Raw genomic sequence first — 16,287 nt, 5'->3', positions numbered from 1 at the left:
CAAAAATATGTAAATAAAAGGTATTTTATTATTGTTTAACATTACAATAATTTTTATTTAATTGCTTGACAGCCCTTTTTATGGAGAAAAGAATGAAAGTTGATTGAGCTGAGCTGGAGGAGTTGTTATTGTTGCTATTGTAAAAGTCTGAACCTGTTTCCGAGAAAACAAAACGAGACAAACACACAAAAAGGGAGAGAAAAGAACCACAACCAGAGAAAATGCAACTTCTGTCTTTCATGTTCAGTCACTTGTAACCTCACTGCCGGAAAACACATTCATGGCATTTGGTCTTAATAGCCACTCCGAGACCTGGCAAACTTGTACCAGCATAGGGCTGTTTAGGGCAGGGGTGGGCAAACTTTTTGGCCTGAGGGCCACATTGGGGTATGGAAATTGTATGGCGGGCCATGAATGCTCATGAAATTGGGGGTAGGGGTGCAGGAGGGGATGAGGGCTCCAGCTGGGGTTGCAGCCAGAAATGAGGAGTTCAGAGTGCGGGAGGGGGCTCCAGGTTGGGGGGTGAGGGCTCTGGGGTGGGGCTGGGGATGAGGGGTTTGGGGTACAGGAGGGGGCTCCAGGCTGGGATGGAGGGATTCTGAGGGTGGGAGGGGGATCAGGAATGGGGCAGGCTGTTGGGGCACCGGGGGGTGAGGGCTCTGAGGTGGGGCTGGGGATGAGGGGCTTGGGGTACAAGAGGGGGCTCTGGTCTGGGATTGAGGGGTTTGGAGGCTGGGAGGGGGATCAGGGCTGTGGCAGGAGTTTGGGGGGGTGCTCAGGGGTGCAGGCTCCGGGCGGTACTTACTGCAAGCAGCTCCCAGAAGCATGTCCCCCATCCGGCTCCGAGGCACGGCCAGGTGGCTCTGCGCGCTGCCCAGTCCACAGGCGCCACCCCTGCAGCTCCCATTGGCTGGGAACTGTAGCCAATGGGAGTTGTGAGGGCGGCACCTGTGGACGGGCCAACAGCAGAGCCGCCTGGCCATGCCTCTGCATACTATGTAGGAGCCGGAGGTGGGTCATGCCGGCTGCTTCCTGGGAGCCACACAGACCGGGGCAAGCACCTGACCCCAGCTGGAGCTGAGGGCCAGATTAAATGGTCTGACAGGCCAGATGTGGGCCATGGGCCATAGTTTGCCCACCCCTGGTTTAGGGCATTGCTTTTAGTTGCCTCTCTGGTCACTGGATTACATCAGTGTTGCAAAATACAGTTGTGACCAAATAAAACAGGTTGTTATTAGACAGGAGGAAAAGGTGAGTGATAGGAAAGAGAAGGAATAAAGTGGAGGAGAAAAAGGACCTACTGGGGGGGAATGGATAAGACAGTGTCATATCCCAGGTGGTGATTGGGATTTAGCTGGAGCCAGTAAAGGTGGAGATGGCAATGTCATCTGGATCCCTCTGTCTCTGACCCACTCTGGTCAGGACATCTCTTGGGTTTAGGATGACAAAGGCCCAACAATGACACAATGGATCCTGAGGTCCCAGGAGATAGTAGAGTGGCAGCCATGATGGTGAAGTTGCTCCTTTCCTGTCCACTCATCTCCCAGCCAGCAGTTGCCTCCTGCTAATTTTTTTCCCCCAAGTCTTTTCTTTTTAAAAACCTCAAAAGGGAATGATGAGTGGAATAACCCATCCCCTTGTTATTTTGTTTATTAATTAATCTTATTTCTGACACATCAGTTTTGGTCCATTGATTTCTGGTTCCACATTTCTCTTGTTTACTAGGCATGATTTTAACCCAGTCTTTGAAAGTAGGCCTTTTTTGTGTGGACTAATTTAGTCTTTCTGTCTCCCTTTTTACCTTTTCCCATCAACATTTCTTGTTACAGGTTATTGTGATATTTTATAAACTTTAACTCGCTTCTCACAGTTGAACTCATCATAATTAAGGTGAATTTGGAGGCCCAAATATTACAACACTCTGTTACTCCCTTGTACTGTCACACAAGATAGGCCACAGTTTAGCTTTTTATTACTGCAAGCAAGATGTGACTGGACTGAAATAAACTATCATGGGATATAATTCCTTCTCAGTGTCATTACATCATATTCATTATATCCATGGAGACAAAATTCCACTTCATCTTAGCAGGAATTATTTTAAATAGTCTATTGGTGATAGTGAGCATGGGATGTATAGAGAAATAAATAGATAGTTAGTCATTCAATTTAATTCCGAATAGAAATTAAGAAATCACCAGGAGATCAGAACATTAAAAAATGCAGGTTTCTGAGAGTCACTGTAAATGTTGGTACTGCAAACTTTTAAATATAGCTCTCTGAACTTTTTCGGCTGTGTTAACACTCCTTCTAGGCATACAGCTAGATTCTCTGTGTGCATAGTATTAATAGAGTGGTAGTTCAGTGATTTTACCTTTGTTTATTAGCATCCTGGCTTTTAAAACTTATTTAGAGACATCAGTGAGAAAAATCTTTTCCTAGCCCAGTGGTTCTCAAACTTTTGTACTAGTGACCCCTTTCACATACCAAGCCTCTGAATGTGACCCCCCCCTTATAAATGGAAAAACACTTTTTAATATATTTAACACCATTATAAATGCTGGAGGGAAAGCAGGGTTTGGGGTGGAGTCTGACAGCTCACGACCCCTTAGGGGTCCTGACCCCCAGTTTGAGAACCCCTGTCCTAGCCTATCCTAGTCCCTTGGAAATCAAAATTTCCTGAGGGTTTGTTTCCTGGTGCTCTCAGGAGCTTCAGAAGAGCTATGCCACAGCAGTTCAAAGTCTGTGGACACTTTCTTACCAGGAGAAGGGGCTCAAAAGTCTAGATGGCCATGTTGGAGCCTTTCACTCCCTATGCACAGGTCAAGACTTCTCCAAAGAAACCTCAACAAAGAAAGGTCAGTCTTCTTCAATACCATGGACTGAGCACACTGGATCCTCCTCACCAAACAGAGATTCTTCAATGCTGAATCCAAAAATTCCCCAACCTCCAGTCCAATCCATTTTTTTTTAAAAAGAAGCTCCCTGCATAAGTAGGCAATTGAATCACTAGGTAAGGAGTCTGGCCTGCTTATCTGAATGTCCTTCACAAAAGGAGGATTTGCACTCTTAACATTACCTCTTTAATATTGGAGGATAATGAGTACGGGGGCAAAAAGCTGCCTTCTCCCCCACATCTGCTCCATTTCCTCCATAGCCTCATAAACCTTAAGTCACAGTGAAGCTGTGGGGAGACAAGTCTGTAAGAAAAGGAACAGATCCTCTGTTGATGAAAATCGATCTTCTAAAAGCAAAAATAAAGTAAAAGTAAAAGACAAAAAACCCATCTCCATAGTAGGGGAACTCTCAGCTTCACAGTATAATCCCTAACTAGAGAATTCGGAAAGGTTCTTGGTCTTAGATATGTTTGACACTATGAGGAGAGAAAGAAGACAAGCAAGCTAAATCTTCTATCCAAAATCAAGTTGTCTCCCTTCAATTCCTCATTCAAGGACATCATTAGGGAAGAATGGGAAACACCCAACAATAGGAAAGGCTTAGTCATCAAGTCCAGAAATTGTGCATTATAGTACAACCCAGAGATTTCGTCTTCATCTTCTCTATAGTTAATGCAGCAGTGGCATCCCTGGCAAAAGACACCATTTCCTGCTGTGAATGGTTTTTTTCCCCAAAAAGATCCTGCAGAAAGGATAATTGAAACTATCCACCAAAGGAACTTTAAAGCTTCTTCAGCTTCTCTTAGTGTCTGCTTGGCAATAAGCTGTTTCAGGGCCACAGTGTTCTGCTGCAACAACTTAATAATACCCTTAAAACTCATCTCAAAAACAGAGGAAATTTGTTTATTTTTATTTTTGTAACATATATCTTGGTATTCACTGTCAAGAGTTTAGGTCAAAAATAATTTCTTGACTCCTATATTAGTAAGATATTTTTCTATTGCAGTTATGATTGCTCTGCTAGTTAAAGTGAATCCAGCCAATTAACAAAATATTAAAATGTTAAAAGAAACATTTCTGAGTTGATTTATTTGATCTTTCTTTGTCTTTTGCCTGAGTTACTGAAGCCTTTGTGTGTCCTGCTTATATTTTCTAGGTAAGCCTGTAAACCAGGCAGCATGCTCAGTTTTATACATTTTGTACATTTATACTGTTTTGTACATTTTTAACAGTTGCTTAGCCAGCTTAAAGGAAATCTGGAGGAAGAAAACAGACATCTGCTTGATCAAATTCAGACATTAATGCTACAAAATAGAACATTACTGGAGCAGAATATGGAAAGCAAGGATCTTTTCCACGTTGAACAAAGACAGTACATGTAGGTATACCAAAAATTATGAAACCGCTGTTCAGAAATATGACAACGGCAAGCTTACAAATTTTAAAAAACACCTTCTACTGGCTGATACATTACATAATACTCTCATACCCTATTTTCTTGTATTTTTTCTTCAAACATAACTAAAGTAATTGTATTATATATCAATTGCTGATAATCACAACCAGAAATCTTGATTTTTAAAAACTAAAAAAAAATAAAAATACATGGTTTTTATGGTATGTGGATCTACTGAAAAAAAATATTTATTCCTCCTTCCACTTCAAACAAGCATCCCAGAGTCCTTTAAAAATTCTGTTGCTTTTTCCAGCAGAGAACTTTTGCTTCCTTTAGCAGTAAAAAGAAAGTGTTTTAAATACTACTTTATTGTATCCTATATGTGCATGCTATGTTCATAAAGTAAAGCATTACATTATATTAAAGACCGTAAATGGCCCATGAAAGTCTTTAAAATGTATTCATTTAGATATATCTTTGCATCATATTTTCTGTATTTCTCTTTCTTCCTCTTTATTACTTAGAGATCTCTGTTTCTTGGCAATTTTTATGCTGCTCCCTCTTATTCTTAGGTGAAAGAAAGTCTGCTATCAGATACCTAAAAACACAAAGAAACATGTGACAAAGCCCTGGCTGGGATGATTTAATTGGGGATTGGTCCTGCTTTGAGCAGGGGGTTGGACTAGATGACCTCCTGAGGTCCCTTCCAACTCTGATATTCTATGATTCTATGTAATATTATATAAATATATAAATAACTGCTAAAATAGCAATTTTGATTAATTTCTATTTACAGTGACAAGTTAAATGAATTGAGACGACAAAAGGAGAAATTAGAGGAGAAGATTATGGATCAGTATAAATTTTATGAGCCATCCCCCCCCAGAAGGTACTGCTTGAATATATTTTATGAAAATGAGTATAACCAGAAATTTAAACACGCTAAGGACCCAGTTGTGCCCCTATTGAAGTTGATGGTAAAATTCCCATTGACTTCTATGGGAGCAGAGCATGCCCACATATTGTAGTTAAACATGCACACAAAATATTTTTTAAATTATGCATTTTATAAAGTAATGAATTATAAATGCAATAATGGATTTAATTTTATTATAACAGAAGGGGCAATTGGATTACTCTAAAAATGAGGAAATTGATAAAATCTAAGAAAGATGTTAACCGCGAGCGTCTGAAGTCTCTGACTCTTATACCTACCCGTTCGGAGTCCAGCGAAGGATTTCTTCAGCTACCCCATCAGGACAGTCAAGATAGTTCCTCGGTGGGCTCAAACTCTCTTGAAGATGGCCAGACACTGGGAACCAAAAAGAGCAGTAGTGAGTAGTTACAAAACAATTTTAGTTTGAAATACTGTTTGGTTAAGTATATTTCCAAGATGTTGTAAAAACTTCAAAACTACTTAAGAAAGAACAAATCAGTTGGAAATCTTTAAATAATGTTAAGAGCTTCCAAGGCCTGTAATCTTTAGGTCAAGGGCAAAACTCCCATTGACTTCAGTGGTACAGCTTCAAACCCCGCCTAGAGTGTATATGGATAGATGCCCTATTTTAGCATTTCAGTAAATGTAATTAAATACATTAAAATGAATTTACAGTATATCAGGGATGCAGAATTAGGTAGGGTTATTGGATCAGAATAATGGCATTTAGCCTGTCAGAACTTCAAATGGAAGGTCAGATGGCACTGTTCCTCTCTCCCTAATCCACCTCCTTCTGCTTTGTTTGTTTTCTCTCATTCCCATGAGACTCCCACTCTCCTCGAGTGTGCCTCTTCATATTGTGTCCATACTAACAACCATTAGCTGCTAAAAGATCATGTGTCTTGTAAACCTCATGATGATGGGTTTTGGCAACAATATAATAGAGAACAGAAAGAGCTGTGGAGCGATATAAGTAGTTAGAAGGACACAGATCACTACTGATCCTAGAGATAGGCAGAGCTACAGAGAGAAATAACTGATAAGTTCCTGACGTAGGGGGAATTGACGTTTGCCAGACACTAATTGTTACCCTGAATGAGCCACTTTGTCCTAGCTGTTAGGATTCACATAGCCTAGAGTATTTTATGCAACCTTTACTTGTTTCTTTTGTTGTTCATCAATAATTTAAGTCATGAAATTTCCAGTGGCAGGTAATTAGTTTTTTGCCATTACATTCCTTGTTAAACAAGTTGCATTATTGATTAGTTAATACATTTATTACCAGTGAGATATTGATGTTACATATAAAGCATCAATGTACCCTTATATTATAATTCATACCTTTTAAAGTTTAATATCTAAGTGACTTCAGAATATATAAGGTGAAAATTTGGTATTCCAATGTTCATCCCAGGGGAGAATTTCCTTTATTTAAAAAAAAAAATCTCACATGGTGGTTTTTGATTTTGGCTCTTAGTGTGCAAACTTAATAAAAATTTTAAAAACAATAATAAATTCTGTATTATTTCACATACTTTTACGGAAATTAAAAGTAGAGCATGAGAGAATCTGGAAGAGTCTGTCTTTGGATAGGGTGCCAATACATCTAGGGACAATCTTGCTGAAAAGAAGTGCTTGAAATTCCTAGTTTCTTAAAAGGAGTTGGCTATAAAAGGTTATGTGACACTTTGAAAAGAAGCAATTTGAACCTGATGCAGATTAAAATAATTACAACCCTTCCCTTGCCTATATAAATACTGGATATTTTTTATTTTGCTTGCCTTCATTCGTTTTGTCCTCACTACAAGGATTAGTCTCCCCTCAAATGTGGTGCTACCATGAGTTGCTTGTGTATAACAAGAGAGGACCTTAACTAGACTAAATCTTTCATAAATCCATTAACGATAAAAACAGGCCCCGGTTTAAGAAGACCGGGATCTTCAACAAAGCAGTGACTAGTTGCTAAGAGGGCTTTTATCTTGTACCTTAATAAAATAACACCATTCCATAAATAATCCCCCATATTATTTCTAGTTTATGGTGACAGGATTATGGAACAAAATATTTCTGATATTTCCTATCAATGCTTGTCAAAGTGGATTAGATCCTTTATACAAAAATGCTGTATGATAATGGAGAATCAGATCCCTGAATGTTGCAGTTTTGGAAATATACAGAGCTGCTACCTGGATTGCCGTCAGTATTTTTACACAGCATCACTGTTGGCCTGGCCTTATGATCTAATGCCCAGTCTAGGAGAGTAATTCTACAATAATCATTATTCAGTTAAATAATCCTCCTCATTCCCATCTCCTTAGGGATTTGTTACTCTTTGTGAATCTCCAAGAGTGGGAACATATACCAACAATCCTCAAAGAGGATTTACTCATCTATAACTGGAGTTCTTTGAGTAGATATATCCATACATTGCACCTTTCATCCCCATTTTGTGGGTTCTATTGCAGGGGTGGGCAAACTTTTTGGCCTGAGGGCCACATTGGGGTATGTAAATTGTATGGTGGGCCATGAATGCTCATGAAATTGGGGTAAGGGTACGGGAGGAGGTGAGGGCTCCAGATGGGTGTGTGGCCAGAAATGAGGAGTTCAGGGTATGGGAGGGGCTCCGGGTTGGGGGGTGTGAGGGCTCTGGAGTGGGGCTGGGGATGAGGGGCTTGGGATGCAGGAGGGGGCTCTGGGATCGAGGGGTTCGGAGGGTAGGAGGAGGATCAGGGATGGGGCAGGGGATTGGGGTGTAGGCAGGGGGATGGGGTCCAGACTCCAGGCGGCGCTTACTGAAAGCAGCTCCCGGAAGCATGTACCCACTCTGGCTCCAAGGCGTGGCCAGGTGGCTCTGTGCGCTGTCCTGTGCACAGGCACCACTCCTACAGCTCCCATTGGCCGGGATCTACGGCCAATAGGAGCTGCGAGGGCAGCACCTGTCGACGGGGCAGTGCTCAGAGCCACATGGCCACGCCTCTGCATACTACAAAGGAGCTGGGGTCGGGTCTTGCTGGCTGCTTCCAGGGAGCTGCGCAGAGCATGGCAAGCCCCGACCCCGCTCCCCGGTTGGAGCTGAGGGCCAGATTAAATGGTCTGACGGGTCAGATGTGGCCCGTGGGCCATAGTTTGCCCACCTCTTGTGTATTGGATTCTAAGTGAATAGGAGAAACTCAGCTTGTGGGCAAGTCAAGCTTTGTCATCTTTCTCTTTTGTAGCTCTGGGCACGGAATTCTCTTTTGCAACGTAATCCCTTTTCATGTTTCATCAGTACAGTAACCTGGAGCAGTAGGTTCCATGGCTGAGGGTTAACCTCAATGTCATAATGTATAGAGCCTCAGGTTCACCTAAGATCCCTCGCCGTCCAGGGCTTTCCACTCCTTTCAGATTGTTTTATTCTGTAAACCTACTAAGAACTACAACTTGAGATCATCAAATCCACGTTTATCCCTATAAAGTGGTGATCCTGGCTTTATTGACTGATGTTGGCTCAACTAACTTTCTGGGGTCCAAAAGATTCATAAATCTTTTCCATGAAAAAGAGCTAAAAGAGACTATCTCCTGTCAGATTTCCATCTCCAAAATGAATATCTGTCCTCTCAACTGCTATCTTTTCCTAGGCCCTTGTTGGCTTCAGAAGATTGTGAAGATGAAGAGGCTTCAGGTAGATAACCCTTCTCAAGAGGGAGAATCACCATCTTCCTCATTTCTGGATTAATCTTAGGCTTTAATGTCAGTCTCTCCACCTCTCCTCGTGAGACTTGCTGAAGCTCTGAATCTAGAGACAGAGAACTCTCCTGTTCTTTATTATGGAGGCACTGGTCATAGTTTCATAGCTAAGGTTGTGTTCTGTTTTGTGCTTACAGCACCAATTCATCCATTTTGTTATATATGAAAAATAGAGTATATCTTCCGCAAACTTTCGGCACTTACTCTTTAAATATAGATACTATTTTTTTTTAGAATTTACAAGTAAATCTGTTAATTATTTTATGAGTTAAAATTAATTTTAAATGGGTCGTTTAAGAAATGTAGCATTGGTGTCGATCTTTTCTTTGTCTAAAATTATCTTAATAATGGAATAACACAGATTCTTCAAAATTTCCTCTATATACAGTAGTTAAAATTAATTGAAATCTTGTGTATAGGCTTTCTTTGAAAAAAATATTGTAATTAAGCTAAGTTATTAACAACCATTGTATTTAATTGTTATGCTTGTATAAGCTAAAGACATGGTATCAGGGTTCCTTCCCCACTCTGAACTCTAGGGTACAGATGTGGGGACCCGCATAAAAGACCCCCCTAAGCTTATTCTTACCAGCTTAGGTTAAAAACATCCCCAAGGTACAAACTTTGCCTCGGCCTTAAACAGTATGCTGCCACCACCAAGCGTTTTAAACAAAGAACAGGAAAAGAGATCACTTGGAGACATCTTTCCCCAAAGTATCCCCCCAACCCCTACACCCCCTTTTCTGGGGAAGGCTTGATAATAATCCTCACCAATTTGTACAGGTGAACACAGACTCAAAGCCTTGGATCTTAAGAACAATGAAAAATCAATCAGGTTCTTAAAAGAAGTATTTTAATTAAAGAAAAGATAAACGAATCACCTCTGTAAAATCAGGATGGAAAATACTTTACAGGGTTATTCAGATTAAAAACACAGAGGATCCCCCTCTGGGCAAAACCTTAAAGTTACAGAAAACAGGAATAAACCTCCCTCTTAACACAGGGAAAATTCTCATAAAACAAAAGATAAACTAATCTGCCTTGCCTGGCATACCTACACTGGTTGCAATATTGGAGACTTGGATTAGGATGGGTTGGAAAAGATGGATTTCTGTCTAGCCTCTCTCAGTCCCAAGAGAGAACAAACACGTAAACAAAGAGCACAAACAAAAGCCTCCCTCTGCCCCCCCCCCCCCCAAGATTTGAAAGTTTCTTGTTCCCTTATTGGTCCTTTGGGTCAGGTGCCAGCCAGGTTAGCTGAGCTTCTTAACCCTTTACAGGTAACAGGATGTTGCCTCTGGCCAGGAGGGATTTTATAGCACTGTATACAGAAAGGCGGTTACTCTTCCCTTTATATTTATGACACGCCCCCCAAATCACAGATAGGGTGAAACACTGGATGTGATTTCTTCCTGGAGCTCGAGAATAAAACAGAGTTAATAAGACACACGCATCTCTAAATATACTACTAACTGTATAAAGACTAACAATATTTCCCACATCTTAAGGACGATTTGGACCAGTTGATTCTGGGAAACTTTCACGGGGGAGTGCATCAGCCACTTTGTTAGAAGCTCCTGAAATGTGTTTTGTGTCGAAATCAAAATCTTGGAGAGCTAAACTCCACTGAATAAGTTTTTTGTTATTTCCATTGGCGGTATGAAGCCACTGTAGCGCAAGCATGGTCGGTTTGCAGGTGGAAATGCCATCCCCAAAAGTATGGGCGTAGCTTTTCCAGAGCACAGACAATGGCATAACATTCCTTTTCACTGATTGACCAGTGGCTTTCCCTCTCAGACAGCTGCTTGCTGAGAAACGTGACAGGATGGAACTCTTGATTCGGTCCTTCCTCCATTAAGACTGCTCCCACACCATGCTGGGACGCATCTGTGGTTACTAGGAACGGTTTGTCAAAGTCTGGGGCCCTTAGCACAGGGTCAGACATGAGTGTCGCTTTAAGCTGGTTAAAGGCCTTCTGACACTCTTCAATCCACTGAACTGCATTTGGCTGTTTCTTTTTGGTTAGGTCTGTTAGTGGGGCGGTGATTTGACTGTATTGCGGTACAAATCGCCTGTAATATCCAGCCAAGCCTAAGAAGGATTGAACCTGTTTCTTTGACTGAGGGACAGGCCACTTTTGGATAGCATCCACTTTGGCCTGTAGGGGGTTGATAGTTCCTTGACCCACCTAGTGTCCAAGTAAGTCACTCTGTTTAGGCCTATTTGACACTTCTTAGCCTTAACAGTTAGTCCTGCCTCCCTTATGCGCTCAAGGACTTTTTGTAGATGTTCCAGGTGTTCTGCCCAGGAATCCGAAAATATGGCCACATCATCAAGGTAGGCGACTGCATATTCTCCCAATCCTGTTAGGAGACCATCTACAAGTTTTTGGAAGGTGGTGGGTGCATTCCGCAGCCCGAAAGGGAGCATATTAAATTCATACAGCCGGACATGTGTGGTGAAGGCTGACCTTTTCTTGGCGGATTCTGCTAGCTGTACCTGCCAGTACCCCTTGGTTAAGTCCAAGGTAGAGATGAACTGGGCCCATCCCAGTTTCTCCAGTAGTTCATCTGTGCATGGCATTGGATAGTTGTCTGGGCAAGTTACGGCATTTAACTTATGGTAGTCCATGCAAAAACGTATCTCCTCATCTGTTTTGGGAACTAGAACCGCTGGAGATGCCCATGCATTGCCAGAGGGGCATATTACACCCATCTGTAGCATATCCTGGATCTCCTGTTCTATAGCAGTTTTAGCTTGAGGAGACACCCGGTAAGGTTGGACTTTAATTGGGTGAGCATTACCTGTGTCAATGGAGTGGTATGCCCGTTCAGTCAGCCCTGGGGTGGCTGAGAACATCGGCGAGTAGCTAGTGCACAGCTCCTTGATCTGCTGTCACTGCATACGTTCACCTCTTCCACACCACCATCACTTTTCCCTTCTTAGTAGGCACCTTCAGGCCACTCAGCGTCATCTCCTCCCTGGGCTGTAAACTGACAAACTGTTAATTCTCTGGAATGAAAGGGCTTTAGAGAATTAATATGCTACACCTTAGGCTTTCGGTTGGAGGTGGGGAATCCCATGAGATAATTAATAGCTCCCAGGCGCTCCTGGACCGTGAGTGGCCCTTCCCACGATGCTTTCATTTTATGGGCCTGGAGGACCTTTAAGACCATGACCTGGTCCCCAACTTTGAAGGAACGCTCTCTGGCATGTTTAACATACCAGGCTTTTTGCTCTTTTTGAGCATCTTTTAGGTTTTCTTTAGCAAGAGCTAAAGAGGTTCGGAGGGTGTTTTGTAGGTTGGTTACAAAGTCCAGAATGTTAGTTCCTGGAGAAAGTGTAAACCCCTCCCATTGCTGCTTCACCAACTGTAATGGCCCCTTAACCTCGCGGCCATATACAAGTTCAAATGGGGAAAACCCTAAACTGGGATGGGGTACAGCTCTGTAGGCAAAGAGCAACTGCTGCAACACTAGGTCCCAATCATTGGAGTGCTCATTTACGAATTTACATATCATGGCCCCCAAAGTTCCATTAAATTTCTCCACCATGCCATTTGTTTGATGGTGGTAAGGGGTGGCAATCAAGTTCTTTACCCCATGAGCTTCCCAAAGGCTTTCCATAGTTCCTGCCAGGAAATGAGTTCCTGCATCTGTGAGGGTGTGGGAGAGCCAACCTACCCTGGCAAAAATGTCTGTTAATGCCTGGCACACACTTTTAGCCCTGGTGTTGTTTAGAGCTACTGCTTCCAGTCATTGGGTAGCAAAATCCATGAAAGTCAGAATGTAATGCTTTTCTCTGGGTGTCTTTTTCAGAAAAGGACCCAGAATATCCACAGCTACTCGCTGAAATGGAACCTCAATGATGGGGAGTGGCTGCAGAGGGGCTTTGACCTGGTCTTGGGGTTTTCCCACTCTTTGGCATACCTCACAAGACCGGACATAGGTAGAAACATCGTTGCCCATTCCCTCCCAGTGGAATGACCTCCCCAAACGGTCTTTGGTCCTGTTCACCCCAGCATGGCCACTAGGATGATTGTGGGCTAAGCTCAAGAGTTTTTCCCGGTACTTAGTTGGAACTACCAGCTGTCTCTGAGGATGCCAGTTTTCCTGGTGTCCACCAGAAAGAGTTTCCTTGTATAAAAGTCGTCTTTCTACAACAAATCGGGATCGATTAGAAGAGTTGAGAGGCGGTGGGTTGCTCCATGCCTCTGTCCAAGCTCTCTGGAGGCTTTCATCTGCTTCCTGTTCAGTCTGGAACTGTTCCCTTAATGCTGGAGACATCAGTTCCTCAATGGATTGTGGACCTCGGCTTGGTCCCTCTGGAAATGATGCAGGTGATGGGGCTGTTTCCATTGATGGTGAACCGCTGTCCGCTGGTGCACTATGGGGTATTTCAGGCTCTGGCTGAGCCTCTTGTGTAGGGTCATTTGCTGCTGCTGCCAGTGCAGGCTCGATGGTGCCCTCTGGTGTTCGAGCTGTAGACGGGGTTGCAAGCACTGGACTCAGCGCTGGCAATGGTTCTGTTGCTGGTTGCTTCGCCAGTTTCGGTTCGGGGACTGGCTTTGGCTGGGTCTCTGGATTCACTATGGCTGTTGCAGTTATTGGTAGGGGATCCGGTTCCCCCACCTCCATCTGGGTCTCTGGTAACACAGATGGGGCCCTGGTGGAAGGCTCAGGAACAGGGATAGGTGTGGAAGCTTGCTTAGTCTGGCTGCGGGTGACCATTCCCACCCTCTTGGCCAGCTTTACCTGGTTGGCCAAGTCTTCCCCTAGCAGCATGGGAATGGAATAATCATCATAGACTGCAAAAGTCCACATTGCTGACCAGCCCTTGTATTGGACAGGCAACTTGGCTGTAGGCAAATTGAAAGAGTTGGACTTGAAGAGTTGAATCATCACTTGGACCTCTGGGTTGATTAAGTTGGGGTCCACTAAGGATTGATGGATAGCTGACACCTGCGCTCCAGTGTCCCTCCGTTCTGTAACCTTCTTCCCGCCCACACACAGTTTCCCTTCACTCTAAGGGTATCTGGGAGGCATCTGGGCCTGAAGACCTTTGGTGTGACCCCAGTGCAATGAAGTGTAATCTGCTGGGGTTCTTGGGGCAGTTGGCCTTCACATGTTCCAGCTCATTACATTTAAAACATCATCCAGTTGACTGGGCATTGGAGCGAGATGGGTTGCTGGAGAATGGTGTGGTGGGACGATAAGGTGTCTGGGGTTTTCCTTGGGATGTAGGTGGGGCCTTGAGTTACCCCCGGTGATAGGGTTTTGTTTCGGGTTGCCCCTTCTGATATTCGCTCCAACTGCTACTAGTTTTTTTTTCTTTTCTGCCACCTCCACCCATTTGGCTCCAATCTCCCCCGCCTCGATTACAGTTTTGGGCTTCCCATCTAGGATGTACCTTTCTATTTCCTTAGGAACACCCTCTAAGAACTGATCCATTTGCATTAGGAAGGGCAACTCTTCTGGAGATTTAACACTTGCTCCTGATATCCAGGCATCCCAATTTTTCACAATGTGGTAGGCATGTCGAGTAAATGACACGTCTGGTTTCCACCTTAGGACTCTGAACTGCCGATGAGAATGCTCGGGTGTTAGTCCCATTCTGACTCTCGCCTGGGTTTTAAAAAGTTCATAACTGTTCATGTGTTCCTTTGGCATTTCAGCCGCAATCTCTGCTAAGGCTCCACTGAGCTGTGGCCTCAGCTCTACCGTGTACTGGTCTGTAGAGATGCTGTACCCAAGGCAGGCCCTTTCGAAGTTTTCTAAGAAGTCCTCGGTATCATCGCCTGCCTTGTAGGTGGGGAACTTTCTGGGATGGGAAGTGGTACCTGGAGAAGGATTACTAGGGTTGGTTGGTATATTCTGCTGATCCCTTGCCTTCTCCATCTCCAGTGCATGCTTCCTATCTTTCTCTTTCTCCTCCATAGCTCTCTTAGGGGCAGTTTCCTCTGCTTCCACCCTGGCGTTTTCTGCCTCCATAGCTGTCTTGTGGGCAGCTTCCTCTGCCTCCACCCTGGCTTTTTCTGCCTCCACCTCCAAGCGCCTTAAGATCATCTGTCTATCATGCTCTTTTTGTTTCTCTCAAGGTTCGAATCTGGCCAGCTCTAGTTTATTAGCTGCTTCACTGGTAGTCATTTTCCTGCTTTCTTGTGCTTAACTCTTGCTATATCTGAGAGTTAGGAGAGGAAAAAAAAAAAAACAACTTGTGAATTTCCCTGCAGGAGGTTAACTACCCTGCCTTTAGGTAGAGAAAACTCAAGCTCAAAAAAGAAAAACCTCTTTGTAAAAAACTAACATCTCTGTCTCCAGGCAAATAGACAGAAAACCCTCTAGCTGCTCTCAGCTTAAAAAAAATCCTCTTCAGCTCTGTTTCTGGCTGCCTGCTAGCCTTGGTCATCTGTGCCTAAAAGGTTTCCTGTGGTTCTGCTTCGTTGGCTCCACTGTGAACCAAGGCAGCCTTCCCAGGGGAACTGAGACAGGAACGTAGGGGAAGCTCTTGAAGTGCAGAGACATCAGGACTTGGGGATTCAGTGTCTAGACCTACCCCTCCTTTCACTCCTAACTTTACAAATGATGAGCTTACTTCCTCAGGTAGAAAATAATGTGTCATGGCTGTCGCAAACTTCTCAAAAGTATTTGCCTCTTCTAAACAGCATGACTTCTGTTTTTCTCAGGTTCAGCATCAACTTCAAGGTGTTCTTCATCCGTGAGTTCCTCACCCAAGCACTGGACTAGCTTGGTGACTGTGTTGTCATAATTTGTGAAAAATAGATATAGTTCATTGTCTTTTTGACAATTTTTTAATATAACAGTGTGGAAATGTAGTTCTTCCAACTGGATTTGAGAACAGTGGCAACCACTGTAATGTTGTTCTTGTCTTTGTGGCTAAAATCCTCTGCCTTACTTGTGGGGGGGGGGTACAAAAGGCAATAGAAGATGTGATCTCTGAGGACCCTGAATTGTTCAGCATCAAAACAGATGCACTTCATTAAAGATGCCAGGACATGTTTAAAACCTTTTGGCCACTGCTTCGTCTGCCAAGAAAAGCATTTCCACTTCCACATACCAGTCACAAGGATTTTTCAGGCAATGTTTCAGCCATATGTCACACATAGCAACAATCATGTGATTCCAACAAGAAGAAGAGCAGATTCTATCAAAGGACAGATTTGATATCTGCTTTAGTGAGCTAAGCACCATCAGTATCTACAGCTAAATCTCACATTTTGTAGGTTAGCTGAGGGCCACAAGCCAACCTTTTTTGTGGATCTGTTTCTTAGAGACCAAGAATCACCATGAAGTTAAGATAACTATTGTCTT

The 16,287-nt window shown here is 43.3% G+C and overlaps 1 protein-coding gene across 9 annotated transcripts in view; it reads left to right on the top strand.

Annotated features, from left to right (window-relative positions):
• CCDC88A (coiled-coil and HOOK domain protein 88A) overlaps positions 1-16,287 on the top strand; it is a 359,905-nt gene that overhangs the window by 312,792 nt on the left and 30,826 nt on the right. For all 9 annotated transcript variants that reach the window (XM_073339323.2, XM_073339320.2, XM_073339322.2 and 6 more), the window contains 3 exons: positions 4,130-4,275; positions 5,090-5,182; positions 5,413-5,627. In XM_073339323.2, coding sequence (XP_073195424.1) covers positions 4,130-4,275; positions 5,090-5,182; positions 5,413-5,627 — 454 coding nt within the window. The remainder of the gene's footprint in view (positions 1-4,129; positions 4,276-5,089; positions 5,183-5,412; positions 5,628-16,287) is intronic.

This window comes from Lepidochelys kempii, chromosome 3 (genome assembly GCF_965140285.1).
Source record: "Lepidochelys kempii isolate rLepKem1 chromosome 3, rLepKem1.hap1, whole genome shotgun sequence".
NCBI lineage: Eukaryota > Metazoa > Chordata > Testudines > Cheloniidae > Lepidochelys > Lepidochelys kempii.
This window is presented reverse-complemented; position numbering and strand designations above follow the sequence as displayed.